The following is a 25,751-nucleotide window of genomic DNA, read 5'->3' on the forward strand; positions in this document are numbered from 1 at the left end:
GCACAGGAGAGCCCGTGCTCCCAGAAACACAGCAAGGCAGGGGACATGCTGAGGAGAGTGCTCTAGTAAGCCAGTGATGAAGCTCTCACTTGGGGTTCGTGGGGCAGGCAAAGGACAGCCAGTGTAAGAGGATGTGGAGTTAAGAGGCAGGGGAATAAACAGCTGAGAACAAAGGGCAAAACAGAAGCCTGGACGTCACTCTGAAATGGCCCTGGAAGCAGAAAAATCCTAGATAAAAGAAAAATCAACACAATGAACCTGACTGAAAGGTTGACGTGGGTCCGATGGACAGAGTTCTGTCCAGGACGAACCCCAGTCACTCACCAGCAAGATCTACAGGGATCTGTAGATTTGTGTCCCTACTTTCAGGGCCTCAGCCTCTGCAAGGTGACCTCCCCACAGGGGCAGGAGCAAAGGCACTGCTACATCACAGCATGGCTCCTGCTGCCAGAAAATGCAGTGCTTTGCAGCTGAGTCTGTCAAGCTTTTTGAGGGAAATACAATGTGATGAACCTTGCTGAGTCCCCTCCTCAGAGCACAAACACTGCAGACCTGCTTCTACACCAGGCCATGAGCTTTTCCCCCTGCCCTCCGACCCCCACAGCCTCAGGCTTTTGGGTCTCAGTAGTTGACAGCTTTAATCTGCGACTCCTTTTGTGTGCAGACCTGTGAGGAACCTGCAGACGCAGCTACAGTGCAGCACCCCCTTAGACATGCTCGCTCAGTTTGGCTCCGCACTGATGTGCGCTTGAGGAGCATGTTTAAACATTCAGTATGTACAAGATGATTTGAAGCTGGAACATAAGAACAGCTGGATTCACCCTCACATATCCACATGGCTGAGAGCAACCAGAGGACCCATGCGGTCCTGCAGTGGCTGAAGAGACCATCCAGTTGCATGGACACGTCCTTGGAAGCATTCGCCAGGCTGGCTGATGCCAAGGCTGCCGGCCTCTCTGCTCTGATAGACTCAGCCACAGGAACAGCAGAGAAAGCAGCTTCTCCTGACCCACTTCGCCACCTTTCTCCAGCTTCACACTGAATCCCTGATTTCAAATGACTGCTGAGATAACACGTTTATGCACATGCTCTAGTCAAAAGCAGCACAGAAAGCTGCTGTTCTGTTGCCTATTTCCACAGCATCCACAACTGTCACGAACAGTCACTGCAAATCACTTGGGACTCTTCCTCCGGCTGAGACTTTTTAGAGTGTTCTTTGCAAATTCCCTCCAGATCACTTCTCCCGAAGCACGCAGACTCCAGCATCACAGCGCTGCATCCCCAGGGAGGTTACCACTTCCCAGTTGTCAATGATGGGATCATAGCACTCAATGCTGCTCAGCAGTGAGTTGCCATCGTATCTGCAAGGACAGAAAGTTACAAGTGAGGGATGCTGCTGAAGGAAGAGGCTGAGGTGTTCAGGGCCCTTCCTGGGAGGCTCAACAGCTGCACACAGCAGGGATGGCCTGAAATAAAACCACTGCATTAGGCTCCCTTTTGCTGTCTGCTGCTGCAGTCCTGTCTGTCTTGGCCCTGGACCATCACACTGCCTATTTAGGTTGGGCACGGTGACTTTGTGGGCCGTATCCTCTCATAAAGCTTGAAATATAAACGCAAGGAGAGGCCAGGGCAGCAGGCTGCATCACCTAAACTCACTTATTCCAGCAAACAGACTTGCAGGGCATCTTCTCTAGCCCAGGGCAGCCTCTTACCCAGCAATTGCATACAGCCTTCCTCGCAGCACTGTGGCCCCCACGTAGCAGCGGGGGGTTGTCATGCTTGTTACAGTTGTCCAGGAATCAGTGCGAATATTATAGGCTTCCACAGAGGAGAGATGTGCCGTCCCATCGAAGCCACCAACTACATAAATATGGTCGTTCAGCAGTGCCACTCCAGCACCTGGAAAGAGAGAAGGTGGCACAGTCACATCTGTGAGCGACACCATCAGCATCATGCCTGGGGCTTGTTGTTACAAGCCTGAACTATGTCAGTTCCTCCCTCTTCAGAGGATGTTTTCTTAGGCTTGTATCTCCCACAAAAGAGCTGTCATAACCCAGCGTCTTCTGTTGTTGCTGTCTCCAAGACAATACATGAAAACCAGTAACTCCACCAAATGCTGCTTCATTCTCTGGCATAAGGGGGACTAAGCAATACTGAAGCCAGGGCAGCAGTAGCAACATGAGATGTAAAGTGAAAGACAGCTGACACCCTGAACAGACCAGCACAAAGCTTGCTCTGCTGGCAGGTAGCCAGCTGGGATTCTGTCACCACACAGCCAGGTTTCTCTGGTGTTTCTGGCTCCCTGGTGTCACCCAGCCCCTGGCTGTAGGAAGGAGAAAGACACTGTTCCATGTGAAGCTGGAGAAGAGATTTCTTTGACATTGCTCCTCTGGGAAGCAGGGAAATGAAAACTGGTGCCCACTGCATGGTTGCAGAGGAGTAAGTGGCCGAAGCATCTGTCTGAAGAGCTGTTCTCACCTGTCCCAGTAAAAGCAATCAATAATACAGTTGGCCCAATGGGGAATTTATGACAACAGCAGAAAATAAACCTCTGCCAGCCTCTGTTCCTCATCTGCAGCCTCCTTCAGGTAAAGCACCAAAGAACGCAGTAAGACAACAATGCACTTAGTGGCCTTAAGTGCTCTTGTCAACAGCTGCTGCTGTTTCAAGCTGCATCTTGAGAGCAGAGTAAACCCTGTCAGGCTGTTACCATCAACATGTAACTACTGCACTGATGAATATCCTGAAGGAAACAAGCCAGCTACCCTGCAGCTCTTGGGCACCAATCTGTTTCTTTGTAGAAAGGTATAAGAGTCTTTCTGTCCCACTAAATGCAACCTCACTGTCTGTCCTTCCCGACAGCATGAAAACCAGCTGGGAATGGCTAGGCTGCCTCGATGGCTGCTCTGATAGCTTCAGTAAGGAAGACTTTGGCTGAGAAGAGAGACCAGACCAAGGCCTAATCAGGGAAGTCAAGTCTAGCAATGCAGCATGGCCATGGTTTCTGAGGGGTGGCCTACCTCCAGAATCTGTCCTAAGAGATGAAGAGAAACAAAGAGGAGACAATCTCTGTGAATAAAGGAAAGATTACTTTTAGTCCTGTTTTTTCTTGGAATTCAAAGACCCGCATGCAGACAGTTCTAGAAAGAGTGTTAAAGCGTTGGGGCAAAAGAAGTCCTACACGGTCAAAGGTCACCAGGATGGATGGACTGGAATTTATACCAAGATGGAGGCTGCAAGTGCAACTGGTATCTAAGCTAGTAGTAGTTTGGGGTGTTAGTGCCACAGAGCAGCAGCACAAAAACCTGGGCCAAAAAATGTTCTTGGTCACATCCCTGTTTCAGACCTCAGTGCTTCAGGTCACAGCACTGAGAAACGAGCAATGGGGAAGGAACCTTATGAGTCAGTGCCAGGATCACGAGCCTCATGTTCCTGCTTGCTCGTGGCACTGAGGAGCCTGGTCTGTGGGCCAAGGCACTGCTACCAAAAGTTTCCGAGTCTTGTGCAGAGCTAGCATGGACCTGTGAAATGCTTCTTACAAAAGGCTTTCCCCTTGAACGCTTTGGTTTTGGTCTTGCCCAAAGCCATCTTCTCTAGCGTGCACAACAGACCCCTTGGGGAAAGCTGCCTCATCCTTAAGCTTTCTAGAGATCCGTGGATAGGTCATAGAATCATAGAATCATAGAATGGTTAGGGCTGGAAGGGACCTTCAAAGGTCATCTAGTCCAACTCCCCTGCAAGGAACAGGGGTATCTCCAACTAGATCAGGTTGCTCAGGGCCTTGTCCAACCTGGCCTTGAACGTCTCCAGGGATGGAGCATCCACCATCTCTCTGGGCAACCTGTTCCAGTGTTCTACCACTCTCATAGTAAAAAATTTTTTCCTAATATTCAACCTGAACCTACCTCCCTCTATTTTAAAACCATTACCCCTTGTCCTATCATAACTGGCCCTCCTGAACAGCCTCTCCCCATCTTTCCTGTAGGCCCCCTTGAGGTACTGGAAGACCGCTATAAGGTCACCCCGGAGCCTCCTCTTCTCCAGGCTGAACAGCCCCAACTCTTTCAGCCTGTCCTCATAGGAAAGGTGCTCCAGCCCTCTTATCATCTTCGTGGCCCTCCTCTGGACCCTCTCCAACTGGTCCATGTCCTTCTTATGTTGGGGACTCCAGAACTGGACGCAGTACTCCAAGTGAGGTCTCACGAGGGCAGAGTAGAGGGGAAGAATCACCTCCCTCGACCTGCTGGCCACGCTCCTCTTGATGCAGCCCAGGATGCGGTTGGCCTTCTGGGCCGCAAGAGCACATTGCCGGCTCATATTGAGCTTCTCGTCCACCAGTACTCCCAAGTCCTTCTCCTCAGGGCTGCTCTCGATCCAATCACCACCCAGTCTGTATTTGTGCCTGGGATTGCCACGACCCAGATGTAGGACCTTGCATTTGGCCTGGTTAAACTTCATGAGGTTGGTACGGGCCCACCTCTCCAGCCTGTCGAGGTCCCTCTGGATGGCATCCCTCCCTTCCAGCGTGTCGACGGCACCACACAGCTTGGTGTCATCGGCGAACTTGCTGAGGGTGCACTCCATGCCACTGTCCACATCACCGACAAAGATGTTGAAGAGGGCCGGGCCCAACACGGACCCCTGAGGGACGCCACTTGTGACCGGTCTCCACTTGGACATCGAGCCGTTGACCACTACTCTCTGAGTGCGGCCATTGAGCCAATTCCTTATCCACCGAGTGGTCCATGCATCAAACCCATGACTCTCTAATTTAGAGAGAAGAATGTCGTGCGGGACAGTGTCAAAAGCTTTGCACAAGTCCAGGTAGATGACATCCATTGGTCAACCCTTGTCCACCGATGCTGTCACCCCATCGTAAAAGGCCACCAAGTTGGTCAGGCACGATCTGCCTTTGGTGAAGCTATGTTGGCTGTCACCCACCACCTCCTTGCTCTCCATGTGCCTTAGCATGGTTCCCAGGAGAATCTGCTCCATGACCTTGCCAGGCACAGAGGTGAGGCTGACCGGTCTGTAGTTGCCCGGGTCCTCCTTGTTCCCCTTTTTAAAAATGGGGGTTATGTTCCCTCTCTTCCAGTCATCGGGGACCTCGCCAGACCGCCACGACTTCTCGAATACAATAGCCAGTGGCTTGGCAACTTCATCCGCCAGTTCCTTCAGGACCCGCGGATGGATCTCATCAGGTCCCATGGACTTGTGCACCTTCAAGTTCCTCAGATGTTCTCGAACCTGGTCTTCAAGTACAGAAGGTCTCGCATGTTGCCTCTGACATATGCCCACAGATTTTATCATGTGTTTGTATGTAGGGTCTTCCTGGATGTGGAAAGTGACCAACTTCTAAATCAAATCCATTCTTGGCATATGGGAAATACTTTCCAATCCACACTTAAGAGGAACAGCCCTGTCACAGAAGTAAATATTTAAAGCTTGGGGTTTTGGTGAATGCCACTGCAGGCACAAGAAAAGTTTAAATGTTTTAGAACAGAGACCAATTTTAATTGAGTAACCAGCACTTATCCCTAAGCAAGAACATTGCAGCAGAGAACAAACAAACAATGCTGCCTAGGCTAATTGTAAAGGACATTTATTGAAGATCTAGAGAAAAAGCAACTTCAAAAGGGTTTTGAAAGAGGGCCTGTAAGCACAGCAGAACTACTCCATCGAGAACAACAAAGCTGTGGAGGCACTAAGCATCCTGCCCATCCACATATGGCTGAGCGAGGCCACAGCTTCTCACCAGCGCCATGAAGATGTGGGGCAGGAAGCCTAAGGCATAGTGCAATAGCAGAGGGCCAACGCTTGAGCACACAGGAGCTGCACAAGCCCCACAGGAACTCCTTTGAAAAATGGAGGACAGCCAAAACAGAAAGTTACTCCAAAAGTAGGATTTAAACTTATTTTTCTCCTAGATACAGCTTGTCAAACTTAAACCTCAGATAGAACACCAAGCAGGAAAGACAAACTAGGAGTTGGTGGAGGATAATCGATGTGTGACTGCCCATGTTTCAAGTCATCAGCTAAGACTGTTGCAGTGTGACACTGCTCTGGCAGCACTGCTCTCTGTGATACTGTTGCCCCAGGAGCTGATGCCCAGCACTTCACAAAGCAGAATGCAGGTGAAGGAGAGCTTGCCAGAGCACTCCTGCCTTCGCCATGTCCTGCGCAACTGACGAGCACTGACTTAGCAAACTGTCCCATTATGTTGCACTATGGTCTGTAGTTTGTTCCTTGATAGCTTTTCTCCAAGCTGTGCACTGTTCCTAGTTAAGGAAGTCACACAAGACTTCCTCTCCCTCTCTGTAACCTGTAAGCCCCGTCCCACATTCCTCTATCCACATCTTAGCATGGGATGGAGACATGAGGCATGTGAAAATTAATCTTCCTCTTGGGGAGTTAAGTAAGCATGTCCTAAAATCGTCCCTTCTCAAAGCCAAACCACCCGCTGGGGTGAGTCAATTTCCTCCAGGGCAGCAGGACAAGCGAGCAGTGACTACTTCTTCAGGGCAGCCCAGAACATTTTGACCTCCAGGCACTGTGGGCTCTTACCTGAGCGCTTAGTGGCCATCGGGGTGACATTTGTCCAGTGTCCAGTGTGGGGATCATACCTTTCTACAGAATTCAGTATGTTAAGCCCATCATAACCACCTGAAACACAACACAGGAGCAAATCATGGGTCTGACTTCTGAAAAATGTTTTCTATGTAGAGAGCAATAACATGCTTGGTTCATCCTTAGTACAGTGTTGCACTGCAATCAGCACAACTCGCAACACGCCAGAACAAAGAGGGTCTCTGCAGCTTGCAGTGCCGGAGTGGAGCTGGCTCAGAGCAAGCTCTGCCCCTGCACTGCACAGGGCCGTGTTCGGAGAGAGCATCACTGCTCCAAACCAGTACAACCAGGTTAGCACCACACTGCTGAAAGCTGCCTCTGAGCATGCTGATGCCTATGTCGATGCCATCCTGCTAAAGCAGATGTACAACTTCCAGACTTGGCACTGTCTCAGGGTCTGTGTGCTACAGCCCACAGCCACCAGCTGATGCTATGAGGCTACACAGGTTAGGCTGGGATGTCTCAAAGAGCTGTTTCACAAAAGGATACCAAGAAATTTCATAATGCTGCTTCAGCAAAGGAGCAGCGTGCTGGCATCTGCCTTGGTGGACAGCATGAGGAAAAGGAATTTGGGAGGGGGAAGTGAAGCCCATAAACCAGCGTCCAGTATCTGTGACTCCCCAGGAACAGGACTGCAACAAATGTGGGTACAGCACTGGGCCTGCCTTTTCTGGGCCCGCCTTTTCTGGGCCCCAGAAGGTGTATCGAGAGGACAAGCTTACTGAAGTCTTCACAGTGATTTGCTCTCCAGCACTCTCATTGTATTCACAGCTGGTATGGGTCTCTAAAAATGAAACGAGTGCTACAAAAAGGAGCTGGAACACGTATAGCTCAGGATAAATTTCTGGAGTGCTATAGCCAACATTGCTTTGTGTGGAGTGGATGCACCCTCTGTCCTGTGACTATCTGCTTCATCTCTAGGCATTTCAGCCACTGCTCTCCCGACAAACCTCAGCTGACACGGCTCATCCCCCACGCTTCAGCCGTCCCTCAAACATAGGCTGATTGTGTCCAATTTGCTTCTGACAGCATTTACTGTAGCTATGTCGCAGCTCCAGTCCAAGACATTGCGAGGGTAACTGCGAGAGCCGGCTGCATTCACTGACGGAGCTGTGCAGTGCCCAGCTCAGCGACGTTAAATCTTCTAACCTGGACATGACCTAATTGGTGCTCCCCACAGACAGCATCTACACAGTCATTTCTGTAAAAAGCAAATATTTTCAGAATGCCTAGAGGTCCCAAGGGTACCTACCGAGGCAGTAGATAACTCCATTAGCTACAACAAGCCCTGCTCCTTCCCGTGCTGTCTGCATGTCTCCCAGCATACTCCACTGATCAATGTTCGGATCATATCGTTCCATACTGGTGTGACGTCGGCTTCCATCAAACCCACCAGAAACATAGATCATGTCTGCAACGTTAGACAAAGGTTGCACTCAGCGAGTCAAGTATCAAGCATGCACATGGAGCAAGAAGGCCCTCACAGATGAAGCAGGCCTACAACATGGACTGCAAAATACAAGAACAACTACAGATATTGGCACATAACCCAGCCTCCTCACCCTAGCTCACTGCATTAGCCTGCTCATAGATCCAACAAACTAAACAAACATGAAACCCATCCAGCCCTTAAATCTGCTTCTTGCTGATGGATGAAAGAGAACACACACCCCCCAGTCATTTTTTTCATGCTGCAGAACCTACTGAAACACTGCCATGCCCAAACCCTGCCTGTCACTAGCATCATGTCAGCACCTCCCCACAGTAAATGCTTACAAGGTAGTAAACACACAGGTAGCAAAAGGAAAGAAGATCCAAAGGACATGGCTGGATCATCAAGATCAGTCTCTTATACTTGATAACCTAATTCATGCAATGCTTTCGCAAATCTGTAATCTTCAAAGCAGCTGCATTTTTAAGAGAATTTTCATTAGAATATATTATTAACAATCTAAATGAATAATATTTAACCAATATTAATTATTAAGAAGATATTCTAATATAAGCATTAAAGCACAGAATATTCAGTAGAGTAACTGCTACTTTAATGGCTAGAAAACTTCCTTTCATTTCCACACCAACTTTTCCCTGGCCTATTTATAACCGTTATTCTTATTCAATTCTTATATTTCCCATTTCCTTCTCATGCCAAGTTACACTCATAGAGAACAATCATATCCCCTCTTGGCCTTTGCTTTGCCATCATAAGCAAGCTGAAGTGTTCTGGTTTGCTCAGTAAAGTCATTTTCTTCTTCCAAGTCTGTCCTAAGAATCCTTCTCTGCACATGCTTCAGCTTCAGCTTCCCTCCAGTGCTGGATGGTTATTGCTGCACTTAGTGTCCTGTGCTCAGTAATACCGTCACCACCCTGAGGGCTTCCCACTCCAGAATCCCTCATACAGTTCCTTTCCCTCGTAAGAACGAACGGAGGCAGAGCTCCTCTCAGGATATGTGGGCAAGTTTTCCATTTCTACATCCAAATGATGAGAAGCCAGAATTTCAGACTCACCTCCTCCCTCGGAGCCATCCCACTCTGCACGCACCAGCTCAGGGCACTTCAGCACAAGAACTGAACAGGCTGTACTGCTATGTCAGCACAGTGACCAGCACATACCTCCAAGGGTTGTGGCTCCTGCCAGGCCTCGCCGTACGTTCATCGGAGCCACGGAGTACCAGATACCATCCTCATCTGATGTGTAATCCAGGCACTCTACTGAGCTGAGACGAGAGCGACCATCATACCCCCCAATCACATAGATCCGATCATGCAGGGACACTGTAGCAACGTAGCGCCTCTTACGGGAGATGCTCTAAAACAGTGAAAAGAATAAAAACGAAAGGTGAAGCAGAGGAAATAACTGATGCATGGAGACCAACCGCTGTTCTTCCATCCTCTTTTGCTGCTTTTTGGAAAATAGCCCATTGCCACAGAGTCAAACAGCACTATGGATTTAAAGGATACAGCCTTTGCTAAATGCTTGAAGACTGCGTCTGCCTTGCTCTGCCTGTACTCTGTCTCTGCCACACTCACTTCTCATGCCAGGTCTCTTTGCATTGAAATATTTTGCATTAAATGTAATTTATCTCCTGCTGCTACTGAATCTCTGATGCATCTTGGAGGTTTGTGTGCCTCCCACTGGCTCCCTGCAGAGACTGTTGATGGGAAAATGTGGAGACTCAGAATATTTGATGAAAACACCTGAAGCTTTTAGTCTAAAAAGAACAGAATTCTAGGACACCAGGTGATATAGGGTCGTCTGTGATTAGCAATATTAAAGAAGAGGCAATTCTCCACCATTTCACATAGATAAAGGTGATTTTAAATTTGGGTAGAAATAGTCCTCAGTGCAGAAATTCTCCCTTACTATCTCCCATTATGCTCAGAAACAATGAAACCAGAGAGATCATGCAGACTGCCTGAAACCAGGACTGATTATACTATTCCTATTGACATTTCAATTACCGTCACTAACCTTAAAGCTTAACGCCCCTTCAGTAAGAAACATGATAGCTCTCACTCCCACAACAAAGATATGGGTCTCTGCAGGCTCATCTGATTAGAAATATGACAACCACCTCTTATACAAAGCTTAGCAAATCTGCAAACGTGAAGCGGTTTCAGCATTCACTACGTAAACCTCAGCAACTCTAAAGAATTTATGTCAGAAATGCTAAGCAGAACGTAAATGATAGCCCAAAGAGGAATGTTATATAGCTGATGCTACAGGATCAGTGTTTGATCACAGCCTGTTCAACCCAGTGGTGGTCAAAAATGGTCCCTTACTGGCAAGAAACTCCACTCCTGAGTTTTGGGGTCGTATTTCTCCACAACATCAATAGGTGACTGCTGGCTGCCAAAGCCGCCGATCACAAGTAGGACTTCATTAGCTCCTAGAGCAAAGAGGGAAAGCAAAGTCAAGTCAATTCAATCCAATCCCTTTACAACCAAAGGGTCACCTCAGGGGAATCACCTGAAGAAACACTGAGCCCTCCTTGGTGCAACAAGCTGCCTCTAAATCCCGGGTTTTATCACTACTCTGAAGCAAGCACCTAACGTGGGGAGCAGTCACCGGGGCTCCCTCTATCCACAGCGGGGAGGAAGAGCAAGAAACTCTTCCAAGGTCCATGGCAGTGAGACTCACTCAGGTGTTAGGAGCTGCCTCCTGGAGGGCTGTTCCTCCTAATGTTAGAGGAACTTTGAGAAGACAAGCTGGCTAAGTCAGGTGCTGAAGTTGGCTCGATAATATCTTTTGTATTCTTTCCACAATTTTTTTTTTCAAACCTCCTACCACTCCATGAAACCTGAACGAGGATGCAGTCTCCTCGCAAAACAAGGCCTTCTCCCCTCGTTCGCAAGTGACATCCAGATCAGATAGCATCTTTGTTCATCATTTCACTGAGAAACAAGTTAGGCTGACTGAAGCCTGAAAAATTAATGAAATATGTTCAGAAGAATTGTCTCTTAAGTCTCATGTATTTTATTTCAAAGTTGCTTTCCCTCTACTTTCTTTCCTCTGAGATTGTCCCTGAATTTTTCTGATTTTCTCTCCGAGAGTTAAATAAGACTTTTGACCTGGAGAGTTTTAATTTCCCTTGTAATGATTTCCGTAGTGGTAGGTTTCTACCATAGTTTTAAAAATAGATGAGCATCCCCTGGATCCTTTGGGCCTTTTCTGCAACAGGGAGTTTTACCAGAGTTTAGAACTGTCCAGCGTTTCATCATAGAAGGACTAAACACTGAGCAACAAAGATTTAACAAGACCCTGTCTGTCTCAAGGCAAAACAGGTGCCACCTCAGATAAAGGAGAATAATATAAAAAATAACTGGGAAAGATTTATAAAAGAGCTCCAACAACAACTCAGAAAGCCTCCTGCACAGTATGACAGCTAAGTGCGATTGTTTCAGTTTATCCCATAGAAAGTTAATACACAACTTGATCACAGTTTATAAGTGACACATGATAAGAGCATTGCTGATAGCAGATGGTATTGAATCAACTAAAAAAGGTAGGGCTGAATCCAGAAGGTGAACCTTGGCAATAAGGTGCACAGTTTTTGTCTGTTTAATTAAACAACAAACGTTTTGTGATGTCTCCTTTATCAGGTGAAGCATTTCAACTAAAACCAAAGTGAAACATGCATTTCCAAAATGACAGGTTGAGCTGAAATGCATGTCATTGAAACCGATGTAGGACGTTCCCAGAAAAACAGGAGACATGCTGTGGTCTGGACTGTGCTGCAGGTCAAACCACACCATAACCAGACAGCCCTTTAGGCCAAAAAATCTAATCAATGTGTCTCTCTGACGAACCTAATTTGCCCTCCTCTAGTGGATAACCTGCTTTCTGTTCCTTAAAACAGTGTTAGTAACAGGAAATGGCCATGAAGGGTTTTTCAGGGTCCCTCTCCACTACACAAGCAGCAGCACTGGAGAACATGCAGGGAGGCTTGCTTGCAGGAAGAGCGGTCAATGCTGGCACCAATGGTGGTGCCTTTGAGTGTGCTTGGGATAAAGGCATGGCAGAGACAGTCCAGAGAGAGCGAGTCTGAAGACAAGAGAAGGGACATCAGGTGAGGAACGGCCACAGTCATGAAGAAGCCAGTAAGATACTTTTTCTTCTTCTGCAGGTCATTCTTACTGCTTATGTTGCCCTCAAGTGCTTGCAGCCCTAAGCCAAGCATTTTCCCAACAATTCAGTGACTCTGCTTCGTAGCAGTTACCAAAATAGAGGAAGAAATCATCATTTATTTGCCTTAAGACAAGGGCAGTGAAAAAAAAAAGTACCTCTGAGAGGAAAGAGGTACCTCTCCATCTCGCTCCTTGTGCCTTCCCCTCTGAGATTCCCTGTTGAAACGTATCTTCACTGTAACACAGCTATCCCTGACCTCGCAGCTCTTTTTGTTCCTTACACTGATACCTGCCTTTTTTAGACAGAAAGAAATTCTTCCACAGTTCTTGGACAGCTGCATACTGAGACAAACATATCTGGAGGTACCAACAACCCAGGAAACTGGTTTTATGGTTACAGTAGAGGCCTAGGATTACAGGCAACCAAGTAGTCCCTGCATTGCCACTAAGCCTCTGTCTTTTGCTCCAGGCCCCTTTCAGTACCGCTGGGGACTGTGGATTGACAAGCTACAGCTGTGAAGCACTTCAGTGCAATTACAAGGCACTAGACATGGTGTATAACACAATACCTGCCAATGCCCCAGACCTCCTTAGCGTCCTTTCCTTTGCTGCTCACCTAGACGTGCTCTTGTCCTGGGTCCTTGCATCTGACTCCGGAGCTCTGGCCGAAGATGAAACTTCTTAGCTTCATCTACAGGTCTCTGCACTGCAGACTGCATCGTATAAAAGGCTGAGGAAAAACATGAGTCACTGGTACATGCAATGTATTTTAAGATCCCTCATGAGAACTGGTCCTAAAGCCAATTCTTATCAGTTCAGACAGCATTAAAATGACTTGTGTGCAGACTGTGGCCAGTAGCATCATGGTGCAAATACTGCACACAAGGAAATGCAAAGACCACTTAAGACCAGACTGCAGCTAAAAAGATATGGCTCAGTTCTCATGCAAACTCTGGCATTACAGGTTCCATAATGAAAATAACTATATTGTAAAACTAAGAAAATCCACTTCTGCTACATTTAAGCCAGCAGAAGTATGTCTGAGAAGGGAGACTGAAAGTGAAACTACACTTAAAATCCATTTGGCTTGATCTGCTCCACAAAACTCTCAGCATGTACCTGTCATCAGAGAGGAAACAAGGAGCACAGCACAACAAAGCAGTTTAGCTGGATCTAGTAGCTTGATCCCTGTGCACATGGAGCCATGAAGAGACTATAGAAGCAGTAAGTAAGGTCGTGTTTAAAAGAAGAAGGGGCGCACTGCGGCCCAATGCTGCCCTGAGACGATGAAGATGTCCCACCAATGTGTGACACTTTCAGACCGGAGAGGCCATTCTGTGCAGTAAGAAAGCTGAGGCCCTGTATACACACTATCTCAGGCTGGTTTCAGAATAGATCTAATTGTTTTGGTGTCAGTTCCTTTTGTGTTAGCTTCAATTTCAGTTTAAGGTGGACCATAAAAATCTGACTAAACACATTTTTAGCTCTGGCATCATTTAACTGCCTGTTAGCTGCCTTATTTAAGAACACCCGTAAAAGGCAGCTACATCACATTAGAGATGAATGTTGCTAAATCAGCTATGTCTCTATGTAGAGAAGTCTGTCATTCAACGTTCAGCACCTGTCAGGTGACAAGGGCTAGTAACCACTGATTGCCTCACATCACCATCACACCAGAATGCTGGTTTGAACTTCTGTGTACCTTCCTATCAAACCTTGTATGGGGTCAGCATCACTTCCTGTTTGGAATTAAACTTTCCTTGCAAAAGCTTAATTATCTCTTATCATCACCCATATTTTGGTTTGCCTCTGCAACACCCCAGCCACACAAAGAGGCAGCACTGGATCTGGCTCTGACTTCCGTGCTGGCGCTGGACCTATACAGCTGCTGTCCGCATTCAAAGGTACATGCTTGCCATCTGTACCTAAAACAACTTCTGAGGAGCTATTTCCTCCCTACGATCACATGCCAGCAGCCTTCAGCCTAGAGAAGGAGACTTGCTAGCGCTTATGAATGGAAGGCGGAAAGCACTTGTTAGCAAACTGTTAACAGATGACAACAGAAAGGTGTCACATGTATCAGATGGCAACTGAATGATTGTTCTGGATGCGGTGCCCCTGCAGCTGAAAGCAGGATGCTGTAACTGCTGGCACAGCAAGCTACTTCTGAGTAAATCAGTGGGCACTCCAGCTGAACAGAGACAACTCCATAGTGTCAGCATCAAAAAGCATCAGCAGAGAAAGCAGCTTTCAACATGCTGTGTTAGGACAGGAGAAGTCTAACCAGGGAACATGACAATCACACACAGATACTGGCTCCCAGCTGCTCTATGTCCATGGACCCAGGCTGCTGATACCTCGGTGTCGATGACGTCTGTGATGTAGCGGGGGGTGAGAAGCGGCATGCGCACGTACTGCAGCAGTTCTGGCAGTGATGCTTCCGTTCTTTTTTTGAGTGCTTCACCCAGTTTATAACTGCCTCAAAAACTGGCTCTTCAGAGTCCACCTGGAAAGAGCAGGCACATGCTGATCAGACTGCAGGATAATATTTCAGCAACTGCTGACAACTTCCAGACTGTTGACACTGCTTCACAGCTAGCGAGAGAACAGGACATTTCAAGTCTGTTACATAAATTCCCATGAGCTGTATTTACAAGCACTATGAAATCCCCTCATTTTCTTTTCCTTAAAACTGCATTTGTGTTTTTCCTTACAGCTGAGATCAATGACTGGCAGTATGAGTGTCAAAAAAATGAGCTTATGGTACGTAGCAGAGCCAGAAGCTGGGAGCCATCACTTTTGAGAGAGTCCAGTAACAGGCAGTAACTCGCAGGGCAGCAAGAGTCACAGTCCTGCAAAATGCAAAGTACCATCACAAAGATGACCAGAATCATGTTTCCTTCTTACAGAGCTGCGTCTCACTTAACCCCCTGCAGCCCTGTGCCCACGCACTGCCCCTTTAACATCCAAGCCATACCAGGTACATTTAAGGTTTTTTATAGTTTCTTAAATATGGATTAAAATAAACAACTGGATTTCAGAGTGAAGAACCTCAGAGTGTGAACGTTACTGTTCTGACAAGTTACTTCTCTCTCCACTTAGGACTAGCGCATGCCAGTGCTTACACCACTTCCAGAGATTACACGGAATAAACTATCTAAATTTGATACTTTTAGAGAACCTCAGGTGTTTTAGACAGCTTTTCAGATACAGCAGCTCCAGTGCACACTAAGCACAGCCATGCAAATTAATCTATGATTACGAAAAGTGAAAGAATTTTAAAAAGCCCTAGCATATATTACTTTGGCTTGGTTTTCCTTTACATGTCTTCAGATCATATAATGCCAAAGCAAATCAGACATGAATTTATTATCATGAGGTCTGTTAACTGTTATTAAAGATGAAGATAAAAGGAGATACTGTAATAAGAGGATTGAGCCTTCCCACCAATATATGACTGGTACACTTTGAAGATTGGTTTGAAGCTGTCTGTTGCAGAATGTTCTGGAGCAGGGAGCCACAGAGGTTAATTACATAACGCAATTCTTCTAAGCCATTGTTTTATATTTCTTACAGTGTAATTTGAACTGGCCTCTTTCTATTTGAATTACAGGGAAAGGACAATTAGACCTCACAAAAGGAGAGCAGAGTACTTTGTTGTTTCCAATTTTCCCCACCTCCTCCTCACATGCAATAATCCCACATTGTTTTCTTCACGCCTGAACTGACTGTCCTTTGATATATTTAACATTTTTGTTGTTTGTGAAATGATCTCTGTTTTCCGATAAACAATGAGTAACACTAAACACAGCATTACAGTGAGGACCTGCCATTATACTTCTGGAACAGCCAGGGGATTTTCCGAGGGTGCTTCCTCGGTGTCCTTCGATACAGTACATGACCTCTACACTGGCACAGCAGCAGCTAGATTTGCTCCATTCACCTTCTTAAGGTCCTACAATAAATGCACACCTCACTCTGTGTGTGCAAGACCTGAATCAGCCCTTCCAATCTGCAATGAATTTTACTTCGCCTGTGTGGATCATCTGATTAGTTTGGCTGGGTCGTTCTCACGTTCCTCATCATTTCCTCTTCTCTGTCCAGAAGCATTACATTGCCACAGTACTCGCCACAACCCACATAAGCTCAAACCCTCACAGCATTAAAGCTGTGGCTTGTTAAACACCAAACAGACGCAGCCCGTCTTCACTGCTGATCTCGGTCTGCGCCAGGGTCTTTCACTGCTGCCTTGCATGCTCTTTCTCAAGCAGGGTTATTAACAAGAGGATGTCAGCTTAGCTGAAGGCCACTTTCAAGGCAGACTTTCAAGGCATACATCAAGAATCCTCCTCTGGCTACCCTGGTATTGGCTTTTCAGGAATTCCATCAGAAATATTATTTACATCTGTTTCCTTCTAAGAGATCATGTTACTGTGAACTCTGAATAGTGGTTGTTTCCATCACTTCTTTTAGAACTGAAGCAAATACCAGCTCTTGACGAAGTCCATCTCAATAAAAAACCCAAGTTCATTACCAAGGAATGTTCAACTTATTTCAATTCTCAAGAACATACACATTCATATAAAATTTGGAAAAAAGTATTTGACAGGTTCCAGCCAAATAGTAAACTCTCCAGAAACCAACCTTAAGGGAACAAAATATGCATATAACTCCCTGAAGAGTAAGACTATCCCATACCATCATGCATTCTGTTGCCTGTAAAAGTAGAAGACACCCAAATGTCTGGGATGACACATGCATTCCTTGTCCTGTTGAGTAGCATGCAAAGGTCTACAAATAGAAGTTAAAGTCTTGGGGGTATTTCTGAAATGTAGGCATGGAGACAACTTGTCTTTGTAATCTCTGAAAGCTCATCCAGGGAAAGGAGGAGAAAAGGGAACAAGAACTCTGCAGAGGTAACTAACTGTGACTGCCTTACTTGCAGGAAGCGCTTGTGTGACAACAAATTCTTACATAAAAGCTATATGTTACTGATTAATTTCAGATTATATGGCTAAAAAAATTAGAAGCAGCTTATTGGAAACTAAATTTCAAATTCACGAACTGTGTGAGAAGTCCACCCTAGAAGTATGGACTAATTTCTGACTGGTTTCAACATTTTACTTCAATGCTTTGCACAGTAATGGTACTTTTCAGGTTTTACCTGAATTTCATCACACTTGATGAGCTTTTCAACCTCTTCTTGATTTAAGAGGATAAACTCTTCATGCTGAACCACCTCTGGAAAATGTTTCTGGCTGAAGACCTCTGCAGCTTGCATTAGATCAACACAATTGTGTGTCTCAGCAAAATCTCGAATGCCCAAACAATTTGACGGATCCAGCTGGCTTTCTAGAAACTCACAACAAGCTTGCTTCACACCTGTGGAAAATTGGAGAGATGAATGAGCACTGCATGCTTACTATCAATCCATTGCTTTGGAAGGGACTTCAGAAAAGAAAGTTCTAAACAATAATGAAAATCCAACTCAAATAACAAGCTTAAAAATACTACAGAAACACAGATGCAAATATTTATTTGGAGGGATGCGAAAACACTAAGTAGTAGACCATGTGTTTGGGCTGTTTTGATCTCATTTTTAAATGCAAAAATTAAATAATATGATACTAGGAAAAGACTCAAATGTGATTTGTACTCAGCTTTGTGGATCATAAACAAAAATGTATATGCTAGTGGATAGGGCTACCAGATTTTTAGTTTTTCTCCAATGACTTTTTGATAGTTGCCTGGGATTTGGCATAATTGCCTGGGCTAGCTCCATTGGTGCAATGACATCAACCAGTTTGTTACGACTCAGATATACTATGATGGCAGCTCAAATAACATCAAGGATTTGCTTATTATTATAAGCTGACTGAGCTGTAACATTTGTGTGCTATACAGCCCACAGTTCCTCCTGGGAATTCTCATGCAGAAATACAGTAGTCCAACGCATGGAACAAGTAACCTGTTTTATCATCTTTTTTTTCCCTCCCAAGCCAGTTCTTCTTCCAACGAGACCACAGGGCAGAAGACAACAGAAGAAGTTTGATATAAGTACTCATAAATGCCTCCCACAATCTGTCTTCCATTTACAGAAGGTCAGACAAACCAAATCTCTGAAGAGCAGCAATCGTGCTGTTTGTGCTGATACTTGGCAATTACCTTTCAGCTGAAGCAGACATGCTGCTGGGAGCAATTCTTGGACGTTTTCTACTGTCACATGAACAGTTCTGTATATACAAAGTCTAGCAGGATTTCCATGGTGGAGGCTGTCAGTCCCTGGATATCTACATAGGGTTTATCTTTCTCTGAGAGCTGTAAGTTAGAAGGGAGACAAAGGTTTATTTTTCAGTAATGTGATAAAAAAGCCAACAATGCTCAACAGTTTTTTTTAAAATGTGATCTGTCAGAGAGGTTTTCAACAGAGATTTGTCCTTTCGCTTCTTATGTTCACTGAAAGAAGAAGAGGAAGGAGGGAATTTTCCTACAGAATTCACTTACAGGGTGAGTAAAAGAGACAAGGTTCATTATAGATCAGGAGGACAGCTAAACTGCATTGTAAAACAAGTAAGCTGAGATAAAAGACAGTGGAAATTACATGCATTGTTTGTACCAGACAGCTAAACTCTCTCCTCCATGCAGTAACTCCAAGCTTTACTACAAGAAACAGTCCAGGGGGATTCCTCCACAGGCTGGACGTGTACGACACGCTGCAGTTTACGTGGAGTCCCCACCTCACCACTCAGCTCTAAAATCAAACCAAATAAAAATCTTTCCTCACTGTTCAACTCCTGATCCATTCTGCAAGCTTATGGTGAAGTTCCCTAAAAAGAATGACTACTTATAGGCCAGAATTTCAGAGTTAAAGGTTAAATGTAGGTTTACCTTAAACATTTGAAAGTAAAATGACAGTACATACACTGATGGTACTTACACAATCCTGACTTTGTCCCTTGACCATTTATCACCTCTAAGATATGTAACTTTGGAATATTTTGTTTTTTTTCAAGGAATGTTACCCTCTCAACAGTCAATGTTCAACGAAAAGTAAATTCTGTGAATCCACCAAATTTGCACTTCTATAGGTACAAAACTGAGATTATGTTTCAGAAAGCATCGGCTTTGTAGTTTAAATGGTTTCATCACAAAGCTGTTGGCGCAGCATCTGATGATTCATGAACAATGGGCTAGCAGGGGGACTCACTGATCACATCCTGCACATAGCTGCAAGCTCTTGTGAGCATGAAGGGACCTCAACAGAAGGAGGTATCCATGCAGCACGCTGCAAATCCAACCTTTTTTCCCCCATGACTTTTGAAGAAGTACACATACATCAGCACAAGCAGAATTCAGATGAAAGCCCTTAACTTTTCTTGCCAAGAATGAGACTGAAGTTGGTTACAGACAGATTGAGCAGAGACTCAGTGACCAGAAAGCATGATCAAAATAAGAGCTGTCAAGGATATTCCTATAAAGGCATTCAATGACACAGCAGCAGAAGGGAAGAAACGTCTCTGCTGAGACTGGGCAATTTCTATGATGCAGAGAGATACACTTCACAGTAGAGAAACACAGGAGGTGATATCCATAGTAATTTGAGGGAAGAGGCCTTTCAAGTCTGTTGACAGAGTGAACAAACTTTATGGCATCCAGAGTCAGAGAGGAACGGCAAATTACCTTGTCTGACCTGCTGTATGACAGGCCATGCATTGCATTTAGAAGATAAAATGAGTTCCTAACTTGGGCTAGACGAAACGTTCCCAAAACAAGACTAAGCTGTTTGGTACAACAGATAAAGGACACAGATGTCACCAAAGGTCAGAACTGATCAGACAAGATTTTCAAATGATTCCAACAAGCAAACAAAGATGCGGCCAGGCTAGATGAGGCTTTGAGCAACCTGATCTAGGGGAAGGTGTCCCTGCCCATGGCAGGGGGGTTAGAACTAGACGATCTGTAATGTCCCTTCCAACCCAAACCCATGATTCCATGTAGACCACACATACTTAGAAGAAAGAGGATAAATTGTTACAAACATCTACTGACAGGAGATTACAAGGGCACCGGACCTCCTGGTAACGGATTACACTGCATCAGGTAGAAGCTGTAGACATCTGTTCTTCACAGATTGGCCTGGAGCTGGTAAAGCCAGTCCTGTCACCACAACCAATGTTCAATAATCAGCCATGTACATGCTCTCTTTATAATGTTGACCAAAACACAAACCCTGGGGACAATGCTAACACTAGAGAGATGATCACCTTCCGCTTCCCTTGTACTTCTGCTACACTCCACTACCTGGTTGCTATTTGGCTCACAGTTTACTCACATGCTAATATTGCTTGGAAAGAAGAAAATATTTCAGGTAACTTCACACAACGTATGTGACGCAAAATAACTTGGGATCCCAGCATCATATCTTAAAAAAGGATCTCAGAGTGGAGAGAACTTGATTCTGAACATCCCATGAAGACTCTGAGCTGTAGCTCCAGACAGCATATGTTAGAGAACTGTACACAGTGCTTAGTGCTGTGCTGTCACGACAGAGAGAGTCCCTCTTCTAGCAATACATCCACATTTTTGGACTCAGAAGCAATGCAAAATTAGAGTCATACAATACTAATCAAAACACAGTACAAGCAGCTTTCCTTTTGCAGGCGTTTAGTGATATGAGACGCATATCTCAGTCTCTACTGTTAGAATTTCAGATTAGTTTCCCCCTTTGTTCTTTAGTATCAGAGTTTTGCTAACCAGCAGGAAGTAAAGCAATATGGGATTGATAGTCCCTAATACAAGCACATTTCTAACATGTCATAAAACGTATGCAGCAGTACAGATCCAGAAATCAACCGCAGGAAAATACATTCCCATAGTTAAGGAGAGTCACTTGGAGACATCAGGAGTTTTACCCCAGGATGCCTAAGCTGCTGAAAGCTTTAAGGCAGAGGCTACAGGTCACAGCTCTGTTGTGAAACATAATGTTGCTGTCTTCCATTCCATCCACAAATCATGCAACTCACTCTGCAGGAGAATGGGCCTAAAATTTCGGAATCACTTTCTTATCCAAGGCCACTTCTTGGTTTTGCCTTCGCTAATGCAGATACACAAAAGTATATTGCAATAAACCCCTCCAATTTCTTTGCACCTATAGGGGAAAAAAACGCTGGTGTGACAGTGGCTCACTGCATTCTGGAAGGCGTTCACAGTACAGTGAAGATTACCACGTAAGAACCTGGAAATAGAACTTGTTTATTTTCAGAATAAGAATATTTTTCCATGTTCTAGGGAAAAAAAACCCTTCAATTTCTAGAACATACTCTGCAAGAGAAGACAGACTAGTTTCTTTCTGAGGTGGAGTCAATGATCAGCTCTTAACACATCCCGAGTTATGCTAACTTGTACAAACAAGACAGAAATGCCAGTGCAAAACTAGGATCCAGGGGAGCGTTTGCTAAAACTGCTCTTCGGTTGTCACTCAAGCAAGAACCTGAAAGTAAAACTGATGAGCATTTCAGTTTTCCCACACACAGCACAGGGGCAGAGAAAAGGGTTATCAAAAACCAGGGGTTCAACAGCTGATCAGTGGCTTCTCCTCATTCTGGAAAATGGGAATAGAAAATGGGAAGAAATTAATATTAAGTGAGGTTGAAACTTTTTCAAGTAAATGTTCAAGTCAGAAGTGAGAGAAGGAAGGAAATTAGAGGCACAAGAATTGGCAAACACAGTCCTTTATGATGCTAATCTCTGATGACAGTCTTAGTGCTACACTGGTCATGCACAGATGTAACATCATGAATGACAGTGGGCATAACCCAAGGATCAGTTCTGACCAAAGCCTTATGTAGCCCAAGTCTGACAAAAGCCACACATTACAGCTAGCCAAGGAGCCCCCAAATTCGCAGGAGGCGAACGATGAAATGCAAAGGAAGCCCTCACAGAGACTGTTAGTCCATTACACAATCCAACATTTTGAGTTCCCTCAAGTTACAGCCATGGCCAAAACACTCTGTACCCACAAGTGTCTGGAGAGCAACCAATGCTGTCCCTTGATGCTCACCAACATACTTGTCATTGAAACACAGAGGAAGCAGGTCCACTTTGAGGCTTACCAAGCTGTCATTTCCTGGAAAGAACACTCTCCCACAAACACTCAGTAATTGTGTGTGCCACTTGGCAGGTTTGTCATTTTAGGGTTTCCATATGAAAAAGCAAATTTGGAAGAAATACAAACTAAGCAAAAGAAGTAAAACCCTTAAAGCAGCAGCAATTTGAGAGTGTAAGAGATCGAGTAATCATGCCCACTGGGCATTGGATGCCCTTATTTTTCTAGGAAGAATTACATCTATGAATTAAGGTTGCAGCGTTACAGTTAAAATCGAGTATAAAGAAGGAAGGAAAGACGATCTCGGATTAGATCCAAATCTCAGCTTCTGTTAGCAGCCATGAAAAATGTTCTGTAGCACACAGAGTAATGGGATCTCTGTAGACTGCCTATATAAAGTCCAGGAAGTCAAAGGCATTGACGCAGGGGCAAAGGAAAAGAAGCAGAGACAGTCTGCTATACTGCTGTGTGTGCTCAAGCTATTGGTAAACAAGAACTTCAGCCTTCAGGGACTGAATTTGCTTTGTGTATCTTTTTTTAAAAATTACATTTCCTTTTTGCAGAGAGAGAGCATAAACCTGTCAAATTTACAAATTTCATTTACAAAATTACAAATTACAAATGAAGACATAGACAGAAAATATATTGGTATGTGGCAGCACATATGTCTTTTTCTACTATAGTCTAGGCCTATAACAACTAAGACATCTGCTCACCTGACAGAGCACTGAAGGAAAGAGAAGTAGGCACACAGACAGCTCTGCCAACAGTGTTCACTGCTGCAGAAAACAAAGAAGAAAATTCTTCTCTCCTGCAAGGACTACTGGGCTAGCAGGGACGTCTTTAGGACCTTTGAGCTACTTAGTCATTTTTCTCCCAGCTAATGGAGAAGATGCTAGGATAAGAAAAGCCCTCTGTAAGAAAAAGCTGCAAAGATTGATCCAGACTTATAAAAGACAAAGCCAGGCAAAGCATCTCATGTTGAACAATACGAATGAGTGCTAGCTTCAGATCAAATATTACCTCAGTGATTTTGAAAAAATAGCATGCAGGTAGTGCAAGTCAATACAGAAGTAGCGTGAGAGCAAAGGTCTTCACAAACAAGATTTGCCAAGTGCAGCAACTGAGAGAGTTTCCCCCCTCAACCCCAGCGCTTGAGGTTACATCCTCTCTGCACGAGCAACAGCACAACCCAACACATACCAGCTGATCAGCCAGTGTGAAACAGAGACCAGAACATGAGCTAAATACCCTCCATTCCACTTTTAAAGGGCTGCCTTAATTCACCACCTGGTCTGAGGCGCACACCACGGCTCACACAGCTTGGCACGAGGGCTGGTACCCTTGGCAAGAAAGATGCCCAGAAGCATGAAGACCATAAACTACTGCTACAAAAATCAGTAAACGTATCAGAGCCTTCCTGTTTGCCAGCTGAGTCTGGCAGCTCCCTGGTGCACAGGTTGGTCACGCAGCAGACAATGATTCAGGACCATGGTACCAACTGCAGGCTCTAACTCCCACCATGCCGTGATAAAGAGCTCCAGGACCACCATAAGGAGACCCAGAATCACCATGAGGGGATCCTGGGCCACCAGGAGAGGAGCCGGAGGTCTCCAGGCTCTCCATAAGGGGATTCTGGACCACCACGAGGGGCTCCAGAGAGAGCCGGGGCCACCACGGGGGGGGGGATGCAGAGGGCTCCAGGATCACCATGAGGGAGTCCTCGGCCACCACGAGGGGATGCAGGCCCAGCTGCTGAGCAGCCTGACAGAGCAGCTCGAGCACCGAGCAGCCCTGCCTCCTCCGCCCCCCGAGCACGGCGGGCCGGCAGCAGCCGGCGGCCTCGGGGCACACCGACCTCGCTGGTGAACATGGCGCAGAAGTAGTCGCTGCAGGCGGCCAGGACGATGCGGTGGGCCGGGAAGTCCTTGTGCTCCACGCGGAGGGTGACGTCGCAGAGCGTGTTGCTCTTCCGCAGGGCGTTCATGGCGTTGAGGATGGACTTGGCGTGCGAGTTGGTCATGATGTCCTTGGGGGGGGGCCATGGCGCGCGGCACCTGCGGGCACAGCCAGCACGGCCACATGTCACGGAGCGCCCGCCGCGCCGCCAGGGGGCGCCCTCCGCCCGCCGCGCCGCGCCGTCCTTCCCTCCCGCCCCGCCCGGGCCGCCCACGCCGCGTCCGCGGCCACGGGCCGCCCGCAGCCCCGCACGCCCGCGGCGCGGCTCGGCCCTGCGAGAGGCGGCACCGCCCGCCCGGGGCGGCCCGGCCGCACTCACCGCCGCGGGGAGAGGTCCGACCCGCACACCTCTTCCTCCCCCCTCCCTTCCCCTCGCGGCGCGCTCTGATGGCGTCATTGCGCTGTGCGAGGCGCGGCGCTACCCCGCCCTGGGTGCCTCGCGGTTGCCGGGCAACGGGCTGCCACCGCCCCCCGGCTGCCGCCCGGCACCGACCTCCGGCACCGCGCCCGGGCACGGGGCCGGCCCGGCTGAGCGCTCCCGCCCGGAGCGGGGAGGAAACGGTGCCGACTGAGGCCCCGGCGGGGCGGGTGCCGCGGGCCGTGGCGGCGGGAGCGGCCGTGGGGCTCGCTCCGCTCCGGGGAGCTCGAGCGACATGTCGCGATGTAACTGGCTGTGGCCGCGGCGGGGCCGGCCCGGAGGCACGGGCGGGTCCCTCACCGAGTGCCGGGAAGGGCCGCGCTCTGCCTTCGCGTTTTCCCCACTCCTCGAGAGTGAAGACCCTGAATTGGCTCCGCCGGGACTGCCAGAGCCAAACCGGGAGCGAAGCCCCAGAAGACTGATTTGAAATCGCAGGATTTGTAAACGGGTGCTGTTTTCAAGCTCTTCCCACACATGCAACTCACCATCGCTGGCAGATCGCCTCCAGCTGAGAGCCCTGAGCTCATGGTGGCTGCCGCCTCCACGCCCCCCTGCCCTCGGGCTCATTTCCATCCTGCCAGGTGCCCGGGATGAATTTTTTAAAACCCGAAGTAGGGAGTATAGAGTTGTTGTAGTGACTTGAGATAAATTCTCAGCTAAATGAAGGACAAATTCTGAGTTAAGAAAACTGTACATGGAGGTTAAGATATTGTCCTGGCCTGGAGGCTGATCATTAAATCATAAACTTCCTCCTCAGAAAGGTAGAGTCAGCCTGTTTTGAGGCTGCATGTGAAACGAGTTCGGAGGATTTGTTAGACCTTAGTCCTACTAATCCAGCAAGCAAGGATTGACAAGATCCAGGAGCTGGAAGTGAGAAATCAGTGTTTAGCCAGGAGGGCAGTCAACCAGTACCGTCAAGCTGGCAGATGCTCTGCCTTGCAGGATCTTTAAATCAGTACGCAGCATCTCTTTCTCTAGATCCAGCTCAAGCAGAAATTACTGTGCCGGAGGCAG

At 46.7% G+C, this 25,751-nt stretch overlaps 1 protein-coding gene across 1 annotated transcript; it reads right to left on the reverse strand.

Annotated features, from left to right (window-relative positions):
- On the reverse strand, positions 1-24,389 carry KLHL12 (kelch like family member 12). The gene is given in 14 exon segments (XM_086630323.1): positions 1-1,361; positions 1,713-1,899; positions 6,565-6,663; positions 7,880-8,038; positions 9,241-9,436; positions 10,411-10,517; positions 12,872-12,952; positions 12,955-12,985; positions 14,613-14,692; positions 14,695-14,761; positions 17,420-17,637; positions 18,421-18,489; positions 18,492-18,573; positions 24,219-24,389. Coding segments are annotated over 14 exon segments (1,668 nt in total). The 5' UTR covers positions 24,384-24,389; the 3' UTR covers positions 1-1,234.
- Between the last annotated feature and the right edge of the window lie 1,362 nt (positions 24,390-25,751).

This window comes from Tauraco erythrolophus (genome assembly GCF_009769465.1).
Source record: "Tauraco erythrolophus isolate bTauEry1 chromosome 27 unlocalized genomic scaffold, bTauEry1.pri scaffold_49_arrow_ctg1, whole genome shotgun sequence".
Classification (NCBI taxonomy): domain Eukaryota; kingdom Metazoa; phylum Chordata; class Aves; order Musophagiformes; family Musophagidae; genus Tauraco; species Tauraco erythrolophus.